Genomic DNA, 17,451 nt, shown 5'->3' with positions numbered 1-17,451 from the left:
CCCTAAATAAAAGCATCCTTTATTTTATTTAGTTTTAATCTCTAGAAAATTGTTATTCTGTTTTCTTGTTGGATCAGCATCCAGTAATTTTTTTTCCCTTTGCACTTTCAGTATTGTAAAATGCCTCTTTAATGTCAAGTATTGCCAGCATCACCTCTTCTGTGACATCTTTATTTTTTTCTTTATAACCCCTCCCTTGGTCTAGGCTGACAGGTATGTCTAACTGCATCTCTGAAGGTCTGTATGGGCAACATCAAATTCTTAATCAACTGTTTGTTATGAACTCCCTTTAGATTTTAGTCAAAGTTTACCTCCAAAATTATCAATTTTTGAGGCAGGCTCTTACTCTTTTTAGCCCAGGCTGATCTGGAACTCTTTTTGTCCTTTGCTGGCCTTGAACTCACAGCAATCTTCCTACCTCAGCCTCCCAAGTGCTGGGATTATAAGCATGAGCCACCATGTCCAGCCAAAATATTACTTCGCTTTTTAAAAATTTTTTTTTATTTATTTGAGAGAAAGAGGGTAAGGCAGGTTTCTCTTGCCACTGCAAATAGATTCCAGACACGTGTGCCACTTTGTACATCTGGCTTTTCTGGGGAATTGAATCTAGGCCAGCAGGTGTTACAAGCAAGTGCCTTTAATTGCTGAGTCATCTCCCCAGCCCAAAACATCACTTTTATTGCAGAACTTTCATCTTAGTTGAACAACTTTCTCTTTCCTCCAGCCATTTTCAGAAAATCAAATATGCTTGCCATCACTAAACAAGAGACAACACAGCTCCATAGGTTGTTGTGTGCATGTAAATTGATTGATACGCAGTAACTAATTGGTGCAGACTCCAAAAGAAGTAACAAAAAGGAACACACATCCACTATTGGTCTGTTATTTACATAGAGCTTTTAGAGCTAAAGACCTAGCAGTGCAAAGTGAAAATTACACTTTTGTGGGAGGACTGGTGTAATCTAACTGAAACCTAATAACTGAAATTTGTGCCTATTGGAACTGTGTGAAGAAGGACACCTGTACTTTCTTTTATGTAGATACCTTCTAAATACCAGGTTAGTCCTGGCCTCTCATCACCAAGCCCATCTAACATTTGGTAGCATGCTGTGTTGGTATAAAACTAACAGAAGTATGATATGGTTTGTTTTTTAGAAAAAAAAAAAAGAAAAAGAAAAAGAAAAAGAAGCAAACATGCATCTAATATTGCATTCTTCCTAGTAATAAGACATCTCAAATATTTTTTTAAATTTAATTTATTAGTTTTCTTTTCAGTAAATACAGGCAGTTTGGTACCATTATTTAGGCTCATCTGTGATCTACCCCTTCCCATTAGACCCTCCTTGTTAATGAAAATGGGTCGTGCATTGTGGCGTTAGCCCCCAGTTATTGGTGTGATAAATGTCTCTGCAAATCATGACCCAACATGTGACTCTGACCTTCTTTCCACCCCCTCTTCCGCAAAATTTCCCTGAACCATGTTGGGTTCATTTTTGGTCTGCTTCAGTGCTGAGGTGTTGGGGGCCTCTGAGGCTCTGGCTCTCTGATTTGGTAGGAGTTGGTTTTTCTCTGTGTTGATCTCCTTCCCCTTTGTGCTGGTATCCGGTTCACAGGAAAACATCACCCTTGTTTATTTCGCCAGTTGTCCTTAGTTTCAGTTGGGCCCCTTTTGAGGTATGTTGGGGCAGCTCTCTTCTTAGGATCTGCATCTATCTGGAAAAGAGAAGCAGATTCTCCAACGGAGAGTAAGTTAGCATCAGGAAAATTGAGATAACACTTACTTTTTTGACAGACAGTATGGTAGGTTTAGGCCCTCTTATACCCCGTGATTGATAGTAGCTTAATATTGTAGAGTGGGCTTGTATTTGGGTATGGTTCTGACTTGTTTCCCAGCTCCAGCTATGGGTCTAGTACCACTGAGTGGATCAGTTAGCCAAATCAAGAGCAATTGATTCCTCACCATGGCTGTGTACCACTATTGCACTTGTGTGGGCATCACATCCGGTTATTTGTTGCTAATTAGGTTAAACAATGTGTTGCTTGGACAGATCTTGGTCATTTCCCCCCAGTCGCCTATGTAGCGCCTTCTGGCACTAGACACGCTGACTGTCTGGGGACTGACTCTCTCCTGGCTTCCAGCCATGTCATTCCATTTTACGCGTCAGCTGTGTATGGAGTCTTCAGCAATAGGGTCTTATCACTGGCCTTTGGTGGGTCATCAAGTACTCTGACAGAAGTCTGTCATTGTTTTGGGAAACCTTGTAGGTTTCTCTGATCAAAAGCTCATTGTGGATGGTAGGCCCAAGCTGGAAGTGGGGGTTACAGGTCAGTGTCCACTAAGAAATTGAGGAAAAAGATAACTAATATACAAGAGTTAGAGAGGATAGAGATAGAGGGGACAGGGGGAGAGGGGGAGAGGGAGGGAGGGAAGATGTAGGAGATTTAGGTCAGTCTTGATCCTACCCTCTCCAGTGTCTTGTAGTTCAGGTGTTTCCTGTAAGGGTCTAGTGAAGGTTCAGCCATTTGGTCTGTCTTTTAGGAAGTAGAATTTTATGGTACCATTGCCATTTGTGTCCGCATTACTGTTTTCAACCCTTTGATTCCCTCCCCGCCCTCCCATCCATCTTATTGTCTAGTCCATGAGGTGCTTGCTGGGTATGTAAGGCATCTTGGGCAGATTCAGGTTAGGTGTTGCAGATGAGTGAGACTATGTGTCGATTTTTTTTCTGTGATTGGGTAAGTTTGCTGAGAATGATCTGTTCCAGGTTCAACCATTTTTCCTCAAATTTCTTTATGTCGTTTTTTTCTTACTGCTGTATAGAATTCCATTGTGTAGATATACCACATCTTTGTTATCCATTCTTCTAATGATGGACATCTGGGTTGATTCCAGCTTTTAGCTATTACGAATTGAGCTGCTACAAACATGGTTGAGCAAATCTCTCTGGCTTTTGGTTTGAAGGTTTTAGGGTAGATGCCCAGTAATGGCATAACTGGGTCTGTTGGTATTTCTATAGCCAGCTTTTTCAGGATTCTCTATATTGCTTTCCAAAGTGGTTGTACCATCCTGCATTCCCACCAACAGTGAATGACATCTCAAATATTTACCTCAATTAGAAAATCAAGATTAATAGACTATTTTTCAGTCTTCACCTGATCTTTTAGTGATTCTGGATGGTTGTAAACATAAATGAAAGATAAAAATAACTAGAATTTACAAGACCATTGCATGATTTTCAATCGTCATCTTTTACTCATAGAAGTTACTGCTTATGTTGATCACTTTGCATTTAGCAAACATCTTATTTTTTAATCATTTATTTATTTTAGAGAGAGACACACAGAGAGAGAGAGAACAGGCATACTAGGGCCTGTAGCCATTGCAAACAAACTCCAGATGCATGTGTCATCTTGTGCATCTGGCAAACATGGAATCTAGGGAATTGAACATGGGTCATTAGGCTTCATAGGCAAGTGCCTTACTGCTAAGCTGTCTCTCCAGCCCAGCAAACATCTTATATTGTGGCATCTATAATCTCTATAGATTAAACTCCACTCCCCAACTTTCATTGCCATAGAAGGCTCCCTTTGCTCTAATTAATTCTCCAATTATTGAATTTTAAATACCTTTTTGGTGAAATGTACCCATTTTGGTGTCACTATGGTCCAAAGTTAGGATGTTTGTTCAAAGATGATGATGCCCTTTCCTTTGGCTCAGCTGTGACATGCTCAGACCTCTCAGTGTACTCTTTTATTCAATATGTGATTGCTATTTGGGGGGCATATGAAGCAATTCTACTAGAAAATGTAGAAGAAAAGGTTAAAGATACTTTTTCTAACTGCCAGTAACTCCAATCTTTCAAAAGCTGACTGCCTTACTCCAAGTTGTCCTGAAGCTACAAGAAAGGAATATTCAATCAAACCCAAGAATAATGAGCAGGAGGGAAACTTCTACACACTTTGTCTCTCCACACTTACTTAGGATGAACATTTTTACCTTCAATTTTAACCAAAGCTTATCTGGCAAATTCTGGTTTATTATATATATGTTTATGGGGAAGCCAAAACAGTCTTGGTAGATCATGAACAGCAACTATATGAATTCCCTTTCTTAGTTAACTTTAGTCATGCCCTAATTTAATACCATTTTCCTAAAAAAAAAAAAAAAATTAAAGACTCACACCTTTAATCCCAGCACTCGAGAGGCTGAGGTAGGAGGGATTGCCATGAGTTCAAGGCCCCGCAGCGACTACATAGCAAATTCCAGGTCAGCCTGGGCCACAATGAAACTCTACCTCTATAAAACAAAAAATATACATGACACTCAAAGTTTTCTTTGATATGTTTCCATTTAAAATCAAAATCCATTTTTCTTTAAATGTCAATATATTCATTAGCATATTTCCTTCAACTTTTCAATGTGATCTTTATTTTTTCAATCTTTTTTTTATTAATTAGTTTTGTACTTAGCGAATACAGTCAATTTGGTACCATTATTAGGTTCATCCATGACCTACCCCCTCCCCTTGGCCCCTTCTTGTTGAGGTATATGAATCATGTATTCTAGAGTTAGCCCACATTATGGCTAAGATAAATGTTTCTGCATATCATGGCCCAACATGTGGCTCTGACATTCTTTCCACCCTCTCTTCCACAAAATTTCCCTGAGCCATGTTGGGTTCATTTTTGGTCTGTTTCAGTGATGAGGTGTTGGGGGCCTCTGGGTCTCTGGATCTCTGATTTGGTAGGAGTTGATTATTCTCTGTGTTGATCTCCTTCACCCTTGTGCTGGTACCCAGTTCACCAAGAAAACAGCACCCTTGCTTGTTTCACCAATTGTTCTTAGTTTCAGCCAGAGCCCTTTTGAGGTATGATGGGATGGCTCTCTCCTTAGGATCTACATCTATCTGAAAAATAGAAGCAGATTCTCCAATGGAGAGTAAGTTAGCACCAGACAAATCAAATAACCCTTACTTTTTTTTTTTTAAAGAGACTTTTTAAAATTTGTTGTTTATGTTTATTTATTTATTTGAGAGCAACACAGAGAGAAAGACAGATATATATAGAGAGAATGGGCACCTCAGAGACTCCAGCCACTGTAAACGAACTCCAGATGCATGTGCCCCGTTGTGCATCTGGCTGACATGGGTCCTGGGGAATCGAGCCTCGAACCATCCTTAGGCTTCACAGGCAAGCGCTTAACCGCTAAGCCATCTCTCCAGCCCAACCCTTACTTTTTTAAAAGATAATTTAACAGGTATAGGCCCTCTTGTAGCCCACGATTGGTGGTAGCTTGATAATGGAGAGCAGGCTTATGTTTGGATATGGTTCTAACTTGTTTCCCAGCTCCAGCTATGGGTCCTGTACCACTGAGGAGATCAGTTAGCTGAATCAAGAGCAGTTGGTTCCCCACCATGGCTGTGCACCACTATTGCACTTGGGTGAGCATCACAACAGGTTATTTGCTGCTAAGTAGGTTAGACCATGAGTTGCTTGGACAGATACTGGTCATTTTCCTTCAGTCACCTATGTAGCACCTTCTGTCACTAGACATGCTGACTGTCTGGAGACTGACTCTCTTCCAGCTTCCAGCGATGCCATTCCATTTAAGAGTCAACCGCATATGGTGTCTTCAGCAATAGGGTCTTACCACTAACCTTTGGTGGGTCGTCAAGTACTCTGAAAGAAATCTGTCTTTCTTTCAAGAAACCTTGTAGGTCTCTCTGATCAAAAGCTCATTGTGGGGCTGGAGAGATGGCTTAGCGGTTAAGCGCTTGCCTGTGAAGCCTAAGGACCCCGGTTCAAGGCTCGGTTCCCCAGGTCCCACGTTAGCCAGATGCACAAGGGGGGCGCATGCGTCTGGAGTGCGTTTGCAGAGGCTGGAAGCCCTGGCGCGCCCATTCTCTCTCTCTCCCTCTATCTGTCTTTCTCTCTGTGTCTGTTGCTCTCAAATAAATAAATAAAATTTAAAAAAAAAAAAAAAGCTCATTGTGGATGATAGCCACATGCTGGTACTGGGAGTTACAGGTCAGTGCCCACTAAGAAAAGGAAGAAAAAGATAACTAATATAAAAGAGTTAGAGGGAGAGAGAGAAGCTGTAGATTAAGATCAGTCTTCATCATACCCTCTCCAGTGTCTTATGGCTCAGGTGTTCCCTCTAAGAGCCTGGTGAAGGTTCAGCCATTTGGTCTGCCTTTTAGGATGTAGAATTTTGTGGTACCATTGCCCTTTGGGTCTAGATTTGTATTTCACACCCCCTCCGTTTCTCTTGCCTCCCTCCCCTCCCATCTTATTGTCTAGTCCATGAGATGCTTGCTGGGTATGTAAGGCATCTTGGGTAGATTCAGGTTAGGTGCTATAGGAGAGTGAGGCTATGTGGCAGGTTTTATTTTTTTCTTTGATTGGGTAAGTTCACTGAGAATGATCTGTTCCAGGCTCAACCATTTTTCCTCAAATTTCACTGTGTCGTTTTTTCTTACCACTGTATAGAATTCCACTGTGTAGATATACCACATCTTAGTTCTCCATTCTTTTAGTGATGGACACCTGGGTTGATTCCTTTAGTGAGGCATTATTCAAATTCACTTAAGCTAGGGGTGCAGTTCCTAGGGACTACCACACTGAGGCGTATGGTGCATTGCTTTGTGGTTGGTTTTCGAATCGCACATACTTAAGCCCTCATAAGTAACAATAATACTTGAAAAATTAGTTATTAAGTCCAAATGCAATTAGACTAGTAAGCATCTCCTTTTCTGTGTGTCTGTGGGGTGTAGATATAAAAAGTTATATCCATTTAAAAGAACACCCTTCTTTATGGCTATCACATGATAGAATAATAGGAAGTAGACACATGGTCATGTTTCTTCTAGAAAGCCCCACCTCAACCATAAAACAGGAATAATGTATATTCTGTTATTTGAACAACTCAAGCAGGACAGTCTGTCAGTCACCCTGCTCAGTATTTCATAGTCCTCACAGAATGATCATTCTTGCTTTGTCTGACCAGATGGAGAATTGCTACATTATATATATATCTCCACACAGACATAACATATGCATTGCAATGATACCCTGCTTGTTTACCAGAGAAACAACACATTCTGGTAACTTTTCCAAATTAAATCCATTCCAGAATAGAACACTGGGTAACAGCTTCCTTAATATATTATTTAAAAATGAAGATCATTAAAATTGTATTAATCGTCTCAAAATGATAAAACAGAAGTTGACAGGAAAGTAAAACTCATAAGTCCAAACGTCATGGTTCTTTTCATAAGTTGCAGTAATTAAGACAGTACACAATTGTATTGTAAAAATATAAGTGATTAAAAAAAAATTGAATCTCAGACGTGGTGGCACATGCCTTTAATCCCAGGATTTAGGAGGCAGAGGTAGGGGGATCGCCATGTGTTTGAGGCCACCTTGAGATGACATAATGAATTCCAGGTCAGCCTGTGCTAGAGTGAGACCCTGTCTCGAAAAAAAAAAAAAAAACACAATCTCATATGTATAGAATCTATATTCAATATTTAGCCATGTACAAGGTCATAAAGCAAGGCAAATAACCTACATTATATAGACTACATTCTCTAACTATAATGTAGTATTGAGAAATTATTTACTTTTTAAAAACCTTGAAATTTTCATATTTTAAAACAAGACATTTATAAATAACTACTATGCATAAAACATACAGAATATAACTATATAGTTCTGAGTTTTAAATAAATATGTTAACAGAATGTGGTCTCAAATTAGTAGGAAAAGCTTTAATTCAATAAATTAGAAAAGGAAAGTAGCAACAAAATAATGAATTGACAGAAAACAATATGAGATAGCAAAGGCATTCTCCTACAATGTTTTTCTTTTCTACTTAATTCATTTCTCCTTTAGGCCTAGATGATTTTGGAGCTGAATTCTACCATCAGGGACTTAATGATCCAAATATGCTTAAAAATACTAACCAAATCAAAGTAGAATAATATAACCCTGATACCAAAACCAAATAAGGATAAAGTTTATCCAAAGACTAAGGATGGTTTAACAGCACAAAAATATTTATTGTACTGTTATTTATTATGCATTGTAACAACAACCAAATTCTCGCATCCATACATGTGTAAAAATCACTTTGTGGACTGGAGGGATGGCTTAGCAGTTAAGGCATTTGCCTGCAAATCCAAAGGACCCAGGTTGGTTCCCCAGGACCCATGTTAGCCAGAAGCACAATGGGGTGCATGCATCTGGAGTTCGTTTGCAGTTGCTGGAAGCCCTGGAATGCTCGCTCTCTCTCTCTCTCTCTCTCTCTCTCTCTCTCTCTCCCTCTTTCTGTCAAATAACTAAATAAAAATAAAAATATTTTTAAAATGAAATAAAAAAGCACTTTCAAGGAAAAGGGCTCATGACATCCACCCCTCCAAGAGGCAGCTAATGGCTGCTAGGGGAGGGGAAGTCATGTTCTTCAGTGATCTAGCCATTGCTAAGTTTCCCATACTCTAGTAAATACCCCCACACATGCCATACATACAAACACACACACACACACACACACACACACATTCATGAAAGCAACCTAATTAAACTCAGTGTGACCAAAAACAAGGAGGAAAAGAAACATGAAGTTAGAAAGGAAACTAGTTGGGAAAAGAATAGAGTGAAAGGGAGATAACAGAGGGTAATGGGGGCTATGAAAAAATATATATACATAGCAGGGCATAGTGGTGGCACACACCTTTAATTCCAGCACTCGGGAGGCAGAGGTAGGAGGATTGCCGTGAGTTCAAGGCCACCCTGAGACTACATAGATAATTGCAGGTCAACCTGGACCAGAGTGAGACCCTACCTCAATAAACAAAAAATAAATAAATAACATGTATGAAATTACCAAAACTAAAATTGTTTTTAAAAATCACTTGCTCAAATTCAACATCTATTAATATAGCAACAATGAAACTATTCTTATAAAACTCGATGATTTTAAAATGATTGATCTTCGTTTAAAAATTAATGTGAAGGAAGAAGGGTCAAAATAGCCAAAATAAGGCTGGAGAGATGGTTTAGCGATTAAGGTGCTTGCCTGCAAAGCCTAATTACCCAAGATTGATTCCTTAGTATCCATATAAGCCAGATGCACAAGGTGGCACACACACACCTAGACTTTGTTTGCAATGGCCAGAGGCCTTGGCATACCCATTCTCTCTATCTCTTTTTGTCTAAAGTAAATAAAATATTTAAAAAAGTAGCCAAGATAGCCAAGAACAACTCCAATACAGCAGGCACACCCTATTACTTATCAGATCCCGTGAAACTATGGTGTAAATCTGGTGAATGAATATAGACCACAGTGCAAATCTGCCCACAAATGGAAACGTTATTTGACAGAAATGGCATGTGAACTCCCTCTCATTCATTGCAGATGGGATTGTCTGCTGATTTACAGAGAAAAATGGCAGCTGTCAGGAAAGTTAGTCATAAAAATCCATTACTCAACAAATCTGCTCTTAGATGTATGCCATTTAGAAACTCTTGACTAGGTGTGGTGGCACATGCCTATAATTCCAGCTTTTGGGAGGCTGGCATGGGGAGATTGAGTTTGAGGCCTTCATGGGCTACATAGTGAGAGCCTGTCTCCAAATAAATATTTTAATAATAAAAAGAAGAAAAGAAAAAACAAACATTTATCTATGTATAGAAGAAATGTATAAGAACATCATTCATTGCAAGTTAAAATTTAATATGGAGTGCTACATAACTGTTAATCAACAAAATAAGGGATTATATATTGTGTATTTAGCTAAACTAAAATACCATGTAGCAGTTATAATAAGCCCTAAATAAATGCAAAAGTATATTGGGAAAAAGCAGACTTCATATTGACATATTGTATTATTTGCATACAATTTTAAAGCATCCCACATTATGGTATATTATTCATGAAGCCATATATGTAGCAAAACATACAACTTTATATGAGAAAAGCAATTTCAAATTTAAAGTAGAGATTACCTTATTAAAAAGGAAATGAATGTGAACAGAGAGTGATAAAAGGGAACACTGGTTTTGTGTAGAATGTCCCAATTTTTTAAAACATTTGGTAAATGTAGCAAGATACATTAGTGGACACATAGTATAATATTCCTTCCCATATTTCATCTACTTGCTAAAATATATTATAATTATAAAAGAAATTTATGAATAACCAATAAGTCAAACAAATTAACAGGGGTATTTAAAACTATTTTGTGGATGGGTTGGAGAGATGGCTTAGTTGTTAAGGCCTGTGAAACCTAAGGATCCAAGTTCGATTCTTCGGGTCCCACATAAGCCAGATGCACAAGGTGGCACATGTGTCTGGAGTTCGTTTGCAATGGCTAGAGGCCCTGGCATGCTTATTCTTTCCTTCTCTCTCCCTCTCTCTAATAAATAAATAAAAATAAATGTGTTTGAGGCCATCCTGAGACTACATAGTGAATTCCAGGTCAGCCTGGGCCAGAGCGTGACCCTACCTCAAAAAAAAAAAAAAAAAAATGTGGAGACTAGAGAGATGGCTCAAGGTGAGGACTGGAATTTGGATCCCCAGAATCTACACAAAGGCTGGGCAGGCCTGGTACCACCAGGAGATTACATGAGAAAAGTGCCTTCAATGACTGGTACCAGGAAAATATATTTTAACATTTAAATGAGGTGAAATTGGACACTTAACTTGCATCATACATAATATAAAAATCAACTCAAAATGGATTTTAAAAAACATAAACTAAATTTAAGACCTGAAACTACAAAACTCTCAGAAGATAACAGAGGAAAAGCTCTTTGAATTATACTTGAAATTGTGGGTGTCACACCAAAAACCCAAATTAAAAAAAACACAAAACAGCCAGGTGTGGTGGTGGCTCACACCTTTAATCCCAGCCCTCGGGAGGCAGAGGTAGGAGGATCATGGTGAATTCGAGGCCACCCTGAGACTAAAAAAAATAACAAAAAATTTTTAAAAACTCAATAGACAGTACTACCCAGAAGTAAAAAACCTGTGCACAGCAAAGAAAAGAGTCATCAAAACAAAAGGTAATCTGTGGACAGGAAACATGTCTGGTAAGTAGTTCATATCTAAATATCTACAAAGCATTCTCATGGGCTGGAGATGTAACTCAGTTGGTAGAGTACTTGCCTAACATACATGATGCCCTAGATTTGATCCCCAGCATGGCATAAACTGGGCACAGGTGACACATGCCTGTAATCTAAACACTTAGAAGGTGGAAGCAGAAAGACAAAGCATTCAAGATCACAAACAGCTACACAGCAAGTCTAAGTTCAGCCTGGACTACCTGTCTCAAAAAATAAAAAATAAAAAATCTTGGGGGCTGGAGAGATAGCTCAGAGGTTAAGGCACTTGACTGCAAAACCTAACAACCAGAATTTGATCCCTCAGTACCCAAGTGGATCCTTACGCACAAAGAGGACATGCATTTCAAGTTAATCTGTGGGGGCTGGAGGCCCTGGCGTGCTCATTCTCTCTGCTTGTCTCTCTGCCATCTCTCTCTACTCGCAAATAAATAAATAAATAAAAATTTTAAGTCTTATTGCTTAATACATAAAATCAGAAAAAAATAAAATAAATAACTTGATTTATTTAATGATCAAAGGGCCTGAACAGGTATTTCTCAAAATAAGACATTAAAATGGCCATCAGGTATGCTGAAAAGGGACTCAACATCCTTAATGATCAGGGAAACATAAATTAAAATCAAGATATCATCTTATACCATTGAGACCACTACTTTCAACTAACAAACATTGGCAGAGGTATAGACTCTGCTGGTGGGATATAGCCTGGTCTAGCCACTGTGGAAAGTAGAAATAGTTACTTAAAAACTTAAAAATAGAACTGCTATTGCTATGGACCCAGTAATCCCTGTTCAAGCTACATGCTTAGTGGAGATAAAATCAATATCTCATTAAAAACATTTGCAAATCCATTACAGTACAATTTACAATATTCAATATATAGAAGCAGTATTCATATCTGTCAAAGGACAAATCAATAAGGAAATTGAAATAGTATTCAGCTTTTAAAAAGAGGGAGATGCTGACAGTTACTTTAACACAGGAAACCTGTAGAACACTGTACTCAGAGTAATGATCCTATAGAAAGAAAAAACATTTTTTTTTAATTTTTATTGATTTATTTGAGAGCGACAGACACAGAGAGAAAGACAGATAGAGGGAGAGTGAATGGGCACGCCAGGGCTTCCAGCCTCTGCAAATGAACTCCAGACGTGTACGCCCCCTTGTACATCTGGCTAACGTGGGACCTGGGGAACCGAGCCTCGAACCGGGGTCCTTAGGCTTCACAGGCAAGTGCTTAACCGCTAAGCCATCTCTCCAGCCCAAGAAAAAACATTTTTAACTATAACTTATTTAAAAAATAGTTTTAGGGGGCTGGAGAGATGGCTTAGTGGTTAAGCGCCTGCCTGTGAAGCCTAAGGACCCCAGTTTGAGGCTCAATTCCTCAAGACCCACGTTAGCCAGATGCACAAGGGGGCACACGCATCTGGAATTCGCGCCCATTCTCTCTGTCTTTCTCTCTGCCTCTTTCTCCCTCTGTCTGTCACTCTCAAATAAATAAATAAAAATAAACAAAATTAAAAAATAAAATAAAAATAATTTTAGGACTAGTACAGTGGCTCAGTCTGTAGAGTACCTGCCTTTCAAGCATGAGGACCTGAGTTCAATCCCCAGAGCCCGTATTAGGAAAAAAAATGTCCATGGGCTAGAGAGATGGCTTAGCAGTTAAGGTACTTGCCTATGAAGCCTAAGGACCCAGGTTTGATTCTCCAGATCTCACACAAATCAGATGCACATGGGGATGCATGTGTCTGGAGTTCATTTGCTGTGGCTATCGGCCCTGGCACACCCATTCCCTCTCTCTCTTTCTCTGTCTCCCCCTTGTTCTCCATCTCTAATAAATATATTCTTTTAAGTTTGAAAAAAATACAAACATGATGGTGCATATTTTTAATCTTGGGGAGATGGAGGCAGGTGAACACCTAGGGATGGCTGTCTAGCCAATCTATCCATTTGGTAAGATCCAGGCCAAAAAGGAATCTTGTCTGAAAAAACAAACAAATAGGGCTGAAGAGATGGCTTAGCAGCCCAAGGACCCCAGTTCAATTACCCAGGACCCACGTAAGCCAGATACACAAGTGGGTACATGTACCTGAAGTTAATTTACTATAAAAATACAGGTTTAAAATATTCTTTAAAATATAAAGATATAAAGAGTTCTCATATTGGAAGAGAAGGTGGCATAAAATGAGACCACTTTCATACAGATGTCTAGATTATCTGCACACGGATACTATTTTCATCTGTGCTTGGAAAAGGCAAACCTTTTCTGTTTGAAATGAGACAGTGAGCTACCATCCCAGTGTCAGTGAGAAGGAGAGAGATTTCCATGACCTTCTTTCCACCTTTTGGCCCAGGTCCTATCTCCTTCCATCTCTCTTGTCTTCTTTCTTTGGGTCATGAAGGCCATGCATGTTGAACTTCAATGAATGAATGTGGTTATCTCTGCCACTGTTATCCCTCCCAAAAGACTGTCTTCCAAGCATTGGAATCTGCTTGTTACAGAAAAACAAACTTCCAGGATTTGTAAAAAGGGGAGATCGTACAGATAATAGAAATGTTACTTTTAAATAGAAGTTTTATTAATACTAGATGGTGAACAAGTAGTTGCTGAGCCTAAAACAAGGAAAAGTGTCAACATTATCAGCTTGGATTAATCTTATGGGTATTTAAATTATGTGTAATAAAATTTGTATTTAACCTATTTTTGAGAATAACTATATTTTCAATATTATTTGTCATATGGTTGTTTCTAATAAATTATATTAGATGCCTCTCTATGAACAGAATTCTCACCCTATAAATACTGCTCATTATGGGCTCAGAAATTCAACACAAGTACATATAAGGTGGAAATTTTAAGGATTAACTCACTGGAAAATGGTGAGCACTGTCCCAGAGCACAAAGTTTCAGCTGTGCAGGAGGAGTAAATCCCAACAATCTTCCATATCAAATAGTGCCTATAGTTAACAGCATTGTGTTACATATTTTAAATTTGGCCTGAAGGGTATATGTTATATTAAGTGCTCTTTTTAAAATATTCTTATTTTTTATTTGTTCAAAAGAGTGTGTAAGACACATTAGGGCCTTTTGCTCCTGAAAATGAATTCCAGATGCTTGTGCCACTTTGTGGGCTTGGCTTTACATGGGTACTGGGGAAATCAAACCCCAATCAACAGGTTTTGCAAGCAAGAGCCTTTACCCATCCCCCAGCCCATGTTAAGTGATCTTACCACACACAATGAATAAGAGGGCAGGAGGAAACTCCTGGAGGTGATGGATATGTTTACAGCATAGATCATGGAAGTGGTTTTACAAGCTATGATTACCTCTAAATTCAGTAAGCTGTATACATAAAATATGTACAGCTTGTTGTGTATCAATCACAATTCAATAGGTAGGACTATTTTTTTTTTTCTTTTTTGAGGTAGGGTCTCACTCTGGTCCAGGCTGACCTGGAATTAACTCTGTGGTCTCAGGGTGGCCTTGAACTCACGGCGATCCTCCTACCTCTGCCTCCCAAGTGCTGGGATTAAAGGCGTGCGCCACCACGCCCAGCGCGGTAGGACTATTTTTAAAAGGCTATTTTGAATTACACTTTTAACATGATAAAATATCCAAGAAACATAAATGGGTATAAAAAGACTTGCTTTAAAAAAATATTTTGCTTATTTATTTGCAAGCAGAGAGATAGAGAAGGAAGGCAGACAGAGAGAATGGGTGTGCCAGGACCTCCAGCAGCTGGAAACAAACTCCAGATGCATTCACCACTGTGTGCTTCTGGTTTTATGTGAGTACTGGGGAACCAAATCTTAGTTGTTAGACTTTGCAGGCAAGAGCCTTAACTGCTAAGCCATCTCTCCTGTCCTGAAAAGACTCCTTCCCACACATCATGTCCCAGTTCAACTCTCTAGAGGCAACCATTGTTATAAATTTGCTATGTTCGTTCAAGATCTTCCACACAGAGACAAACATGCATGATACAGAAGCTTTTGGGGCTGGAGTGATGGCTCAGCAGTTAAAGTGTTTGCCTACAATGCCTAACAACCAGGATTTGATTCCCTAGTACCCACATAATGCCAGAAACACGAAGTGTGTATGCATCTGGAGTTTGTTTGCAGTGACGAAAAGCCCTGGTGCACCCCCCCTCTCTCTCTCCTTGCAAATAGATAACATGTTTTTTGAAAAAGAGAAACTTCTAATAAAGTCCATTACATATAACTAATTTAAAGTGGGTATTTTCTCAACCTCATTAGTATATTAGTATATAATAGAAACCTGTGGCTTTCTATTAGAGTCCAAATCTACAATTGCAAAGTTTCAGCCTTGAAGTCAGGCATAAATTAAGTAAAACCCAATCAAAAGAACAAGTCCTCAAAGGAACTACAAACAAGTTGACAGAGATGTGCCATCCATTAAATGTTTCAGGAGACAACAGTTTCCATGAGGTCAGTTCCAAGGCTTGAGGTTGGTACCAACAGATATAAATAATAATGTGACATATAACCAGCCTGTGGCATAATATGTCAGGGAAGGAGATCAAATATATGTAGATAGCTACTTTTACTAACTCTACTAGTGAATCTAAAAGGAAATGAACCTTTAAATCTTATATAAATACATATTTACATATATATGTATATGCATATATATGCTGCTTTGTTTGTCAGCCTAATCATTTAGCCAGAGCTGGGTTATTTCTTGCAGAATGTGCCCACTTCATCTGTTTTATCAGCTTTGATAAGGTAATGTTGGTAATATAGAGTTTAATTCAGACAAGGGTCTCAGTGAAAGAATGTGATGTCACTATTATTCACACTAGCTTGTTACTTTTACATACTTGGTATTTATCATAAATAAGTTCTCACATCCACTTTTTGTTTCCCTTACAGTCATATTTGGGAGCCATTCACAAGAAAAATACTTTCTTTGCCTTTTTAGGCCCTTCTGACATATAAGACAGACCCAGCCATGAGAAAAATGTTGAATCATCTGGACTTCTATATCATGCCCGTGTTTAATGTTGATGGATACCATTTTAGTTGGACACACGTAAGCTGCTTTCCCTGTCCAATTTAAAAGGGGATAGAAAAGTCATAGAAACAGAGTGATAAGACAGGGAATGAGTTTGATGGGCAAGGATATAAAAGAGGCCTTCATACCTCTCCATCCAGAGCAACCATCTTCTGATACTACATTCATTTGCATAAGACTTCATCGAAACAGAGATTTCTCCTTCCCAATAAATTAAGACAAAACATCAGTCTAGTCCAACCCATTCAGTCTTGCCAGTGAAGAAATGAGGCCTAGAGAAGGAAAGATGACCTTGGCAGAAAGTGGAGGACAAAGCAGTGTCTCCTGGACTAATCCAGAACTCTGTCTTCCTCTGGGGCTGGTCTATGCATGGAGGAATGCACTCGTGCCCCTCCGTGATTACCGGGCAACTAAAATGCATGTGAATATCTTGTCTGTTTGTTTAATCATGTCTAGGATCGATTCTGGAGAAAAACAAGGTCAAGGAACTCGAGGTTTCGCTGCCGTGGAGTTGATGCCAATCGCAACTGGAAAGTGAAATGGTGTGGTAAGTGCAGGGCTAACCGGATTCAGAACCTAAGGGTACCTCTTGCATCACTGCAAAAATAGTGAGCCCGGTAGGACTCTACAGGGACAGAGGCGGTTCTCTGCATGTGAAAGCTTAATGAAGGCACGGATGAAGGCTGGGGAGGGGGAGTGGCTCTGTGGGGGAGAATTTACCTAGCATGCATTTGGCTCTGAGTTAGATCTCCAGCATGGAAGGAAAGAAAGAGCAGGGAGGGAAAGACCTGGGTAGGTATATTATAAGTTGTGATTTGAAAAAAAAAAAAAAAAGAAGGGTACTTTTTAATATGTAAAATATCAAAGATTCAAATCTGTCAACCTAATCCTGAAAATTGAAAATTTAAACACAAATGCAAGAGCAGAAAGCTGAGGAATATGTGCCATTCACAAAACTAAAACAGGAACCCCTGGCTTTTAGTATAGATCCGTGTTTCCCCCCCTTTCCTAAGAGTAGCACTGACCCTGCCTTCGCCTGCTGTGGTGGTCATAGCTGTCCTGAAGATGGCTGCAGCCTCCTAACCTTACAGTCAGGTTTGTATTAGGTGCTCACACTGGAAGCGGATTTCCGGTGTGTTCCACACAGCTGCCTTCCAAGAGAAAGGAATCCCTTTTGCAAAGTGCAAAGTCAGGAAGATATAAGGGTGGGGCGGGAACAAGAAAATCCAATGACGAGCATACATGGAGCAGAAAGAGGAGGAGGAAGAGTTATAAAAATGGTGTTGTAC

General features: G+C 39.2%; 1 protein-coding gene across 3 annotated transcripts in view; it reads left to right on the top strand.

Annotated features, from left to right (window-relative positions):
- Cpa6 (carboxypeptidase A6) overlaps nucleotides 1-17,451 on the top strand; it is a 342,345-nt gene that overhangs the window by 259,971 nt on the left and 64,923 nt on the right. For all 3 annotated transcript variants that reach the window (XM_045143753.1, XM_004653452.2, XM_045143754.1), the window contains 2 exons: nucleotides 16,070-16,180; nucleotides 16,619-16,709. In XM_045143753.1, the coding sequence (XP_044999688.1) occupies nucleotides 16,070-16,180; nucleotides 16,619-16,709 (202 nt within the window). The remainder of the gene's footprint in view (nucleotides 1-16,069; nucleotides 16,181-16,618; nucleotides 16,710-17,451) is intronic.

Source organism: Jaculus jaculus, chromosome 2 (genome assembly GCF_020740685.1).
Source record: "Jaculus jaculus isolate mJacJac1 chromosome 2, mJacJac1.mat.Y.cur, whole genome shotgun sequence".
Lineage (NCBI taxonomy): Eukaryota > Metazoa > Chordata > Mammalia > Rodentia > Dipodidae > Jaculus > Jaculus jaculus.
The sequence above is the reverse complement of the archived record's forward strand: the minus strand, read 5'-3'. Positions and strand labels throughout refer to the sequence as shown.